A 4,143-nucleotide genomic window follows, 5' to 3' on the forward strand; every position below is an offset into this window, starting at 1 on the left:
ACACACACACACACACACTCACACACACACACTCACACACACATACACACACACACACACACACACACACACGCACACAAATACATGATAATCTCTCACCATGATAAACGCCGTACACAAGGCAGGCCGCGATGAACGCCCCACAGATTTGACCAATCACGTGGAAGGGGTAGCGTTTCCATGGCAACCGTCCTGTCAAACACATGGTCAGGCTGATGGCGGGATTGACACAACCACCTGGGACATGGGTACAGACAAGTGTTGGTGAGATTAGTTGTGCCAATATTATTAATGAATGAGGTAACATGAGATGAGATAAGATTAGATTAGGAAAGTTAACATTTTTGAAATGGGGAAATATATAAGAGATTGTATTATTGAAGTGATATAAGATACGACATGGTTATGTTGAGACATTCTAGACTAATTTAGTTGTAGTAAAATTAGGAAATGATACTAGGTGATATGAGATGAAATGAGGTGAGATGAGATGAGATGAAATGAAACATGCTGATATTTTTGACAAGTTGTAACATGAGATTATATTATTGAAGTGATATTAAATTAGAAATGATTTTGTTGAGACGTTAGTGCTAATGGAATTAGACATGACGGTGTTAATGAAATGCTATTAAAGTAAATGTGATGGTAATTTTGAAATGGTATCAATGTAAACATGATGGTATTTTTAAAGCGATATTAAAGTAGACATATTGGTAGATTATATTAGATTAGACATATTGGTATTTTTGAAATGATATGCAGTTGACATGATGGTATTGTTGAAATGACATTTAATTTGACGTGATAGTATTGTTGAAATCATATTAAAGTAGATATGATGGCAATGCTGAAATGATAAAATTAAAGCAAATATGATGGTATTTTTTAAATGATATTAAAGTAGACATGATGTTTTTGGTATAAGATGACAGAAATCAAACACAGAAATGATAAAGTGAGATAACATGGAATCAAGTTGAATACGATGTTAGTATGATTAAGAGAAATGAGATTAGACATTATGATTCTGAGATGGGATTAAATGAATTAAGACATGTAAATATTGGGATTAGAAAAGATTGGATACGATTCTAAGCATCTCCCGCTCCTCCAAATAATTGTAAGCCTTCTTCTTCAAATAATTCTAAGCCTTCCTCTCTTTCACTAATAGTGGATTCAATCTTCACAAGGCTTGGTGGGCAATGTTTGTTTCGCTTTTCTTAAAGAGTTTCTGAACCACCACCATATTTTTTTCTGTTTTCTACCTATCTATTTTCTATTGATTTGTTCGCCCCAATAGTTGTTCGTTTCTTTAATTAGTAGCATGCTGAAGTACGATACAATTTACCCTGTCTCGAATCCTGAACAAAGCGGGTTTTGTTTTGTTTTGCCTTGTTATTTCGTTTGTTTTGTTCATTTGTATTTTTTTTTTGGTTGCTTCTTTTTGCTTAATTTAGTTTTGTTTTGAGAAGGAGCTGTTCTGGTGGATTTCAAAAGTGGTCTACGGTATTGGTTCCGTTGGGTCTTGGAACGATTTTAAAATACGAAAGATATTCTAAAAGTGACGGAAGAGCCGCTAAGTTCGCACTGAATCATAAACATTTTTATAAAAATAAAGTCAAGAGAAAGATAAATTATACGCAACAATGTTATTTATACGGTTAAAATAACCTTCACCCTCCACCCTCACCTCTTCCCACACATATGCGCCCGTACACACTTTTATCTAAATATAACATTATCAGGCATATTTCGGTTGTCTCGTATCAACTTTAACTTCCTTTGAGAAAGAAAATTGTTCCGTTGCAAAATACTCTATGCGCCAAATCTAGGAATTTCAGGAAAAACTCCTGTCCAGCCCACAATCCTATGATGAGACATGTCTTGGAAATATTTTTGTTCTCTTCAATATGCACTGTCGCCCTCGATATTTAAGAATACTAATATTGCCATTCGTTCATACTTTTGTTTTCTGAGAATGATTATTATTTAATGTTTCACAGTTCTGCATAAAATGAACATAGTGCGCGTTTTGCATAGAGTTTTTCAGATTTTATCTTTCTTTGAGAAAATACTGTTACTTTACTCCACCTCATTGGCTCCGATAACCATATCAGTCGTTTTCCAAACACATTTATCTGTATTTACCTTTAGAATGTGCTTTTTCATCCCACTGTACATCTACATTCCCTTTGCTCCCAATTCTCAACTCCACTCTCTACCAGTCTCTACCCCCTCCCTTCTCACTGTTTCCTTTCCTCTCCCTCTCCTGTGTGTCTCCCCCTCCACCCCCTCCCATTCCCTCCTTCCTCTCTCCCTAGCACACACACACAAACACACACACACATGTACACACACACACACATGTTTAACTCTCTCTCACACACACACAAACACACAAACACGCACACAAACACACATAGACACACACACACACATAAACATACACATCCAAAAACCTACACATACACACACACACACACACACACACACACACACACACACACACACTCTCATATTCACACAAACACACACCTACACACAAAAACACAAACTCTCTATCACACAAACAAACAAACAAACACACACACACACACAAACCGACCCAACCCTTTTCCAGCACACTATCTTCCAGTCGGCTGACAAACGTTTCCTTTGACATCTTATCAAACATAGCAACCACGACCTTAGACCTTTTATCAGACCTAGGAACTAAGACCTTTTACAACACAAACTAAAAATATAAAATTCGACAGTGAAATAAAACGTCATGAAAATAATACATTAACCCTTCACAGGCATAGCGCACACATAATTATACTAATAAATGTGTAAAGGTGTTCTTGTAGTTACGTTCGTTAAAGTCCATGATTCGTTTGTTTACATCCAGAGAAGAAATCCAGAAGTCTTGATGACCAAATACTATTTGAAATAGGCTACATAAAGAGCAGGGATGCTACCTAACTGCAAAACATCAAATTAGGATAAAATTCAGGTGGGCATGCCCCCCTGAACCCCCCCCCCCCTCACCCCACCTCCATATTTGTATTATTTGAATTTGTATTGAAATCCCCCTGCTCTTGACTTTAACGAACGAAACTATAAAATCACCATAAAAGTCGTGACGAGGTGGAATCAGGCTCTCGTCAATTTTTTGGCATACGGAGGTAGTAGAACCACCTTTCAGCTTATATATTTGTTAAATTTTATATGAAAAAATAACTCAATTATCTTGAAAAAAAGTCCAGACATTTGGGATTGAAGATGGTGGGGGGTCGTCTGATATCAGACATATAATTAGCAAGAAAATTGCCGCTGGTGACTTCGAAAGCTGGAGTGTCCCTGGAATCTATATATTTGCATTTGTGTGTTTTTGATCAACGTTAACAGTAAAGTTTCTTTGATTTTACTATTTTAACGAGCACTTGATTTCACCACGATGTCTGATATGCAGCAGGCTAAAATCGATATTTCAGCACAGTTTGAAACATCACACACAAACCAGAAGCACAAATGTGCATTTTTCGTAGAATTTTTCCTTTTGCCTGTCATTTAGAGTTTCAAATAAAGAGAACGGAACTGAACATTCTGTATTAATACAAAGATGTCTTTTTAAAAAGAAAACTCAATGCCCCAAGAAGTTATGCTTCTTTAATTCATTTTTTTAATGCCTAAAATTGCCCGTCTTCAATCGCCATCATTTACGGACGTTGTCAAATAGGCCCGCGCACTGATTTAAGGCAGAGAGCTGGAACGATAAAGGTTGGGGGTGTCTGTAAGGCGGCAAGGAGTGGGGTACCGACGGCAGGACAGTGGGTGGTTGGCGGGTGCTGCTCTGGTGTAGTCATATTATCATCCCTTTCTCCCTTTCCTCTCTACCTCTTTCCATTCCCTCCCTCCCCCTCTCTTCCTTCCCTCCATGTTCTCTTCTTATTCTCCTCTCCACACCGTCACTCTTTCTTTCCCCATCCCTTCACCTTTCCCTCCAATTTCCCCTCTCCTTCTTTTCCTCTCCACTTCTTCCCCTTTCCCCATATCCCTCTCCTCTCCTTCTTACCCTCTAAATACCCTTTCCCTTTTCCTCCTTCCGTCTCCCTCTTCACCTTTCTGCCCTCTCACTTTTCCCCTCTCCCCCCCCTC

The 4,143-nt window shown here is 38.1% G+C and overlaps 1 protein-coding gene across 1 annotated transcript in view; it reads right to left on the reverse strand.

Annotated features, from left to right (window-relative positions):
• The window catches only part of LOC101850749 (aquaporin-10), a gene marked incomplete in the record, with an annotated part of 29,869 nt that overhangs the window by 4,274 nt on the left and 21,452 nt on the right, over positions 1 to 4,143 (reverse strand). Inside the window, 1 exon segment of the mRNA XM_013087532.2 lies at positions 100 to 237. Within this exon segment, the coding sequence (XP_012942986.2) occupies positions 100 to 237 (138 nt within the window).

Source organism: Aplysia californica, unplaced genomic scaffold, assembly GCF_000002075.1.
Source record: "Aplysia californica isolate F4 #8 unplaced genomic scaffold, AplCal3.0 scaffold00599, whole genome shotgun sequence".
NCBI classification, from domain to species: domain Eukaryota; kingdom Metazoa; phylum Mollusca; class Gastropoda; order Aplysiida; family Aplysiidae; genus Aplysia; species Aplysia californica.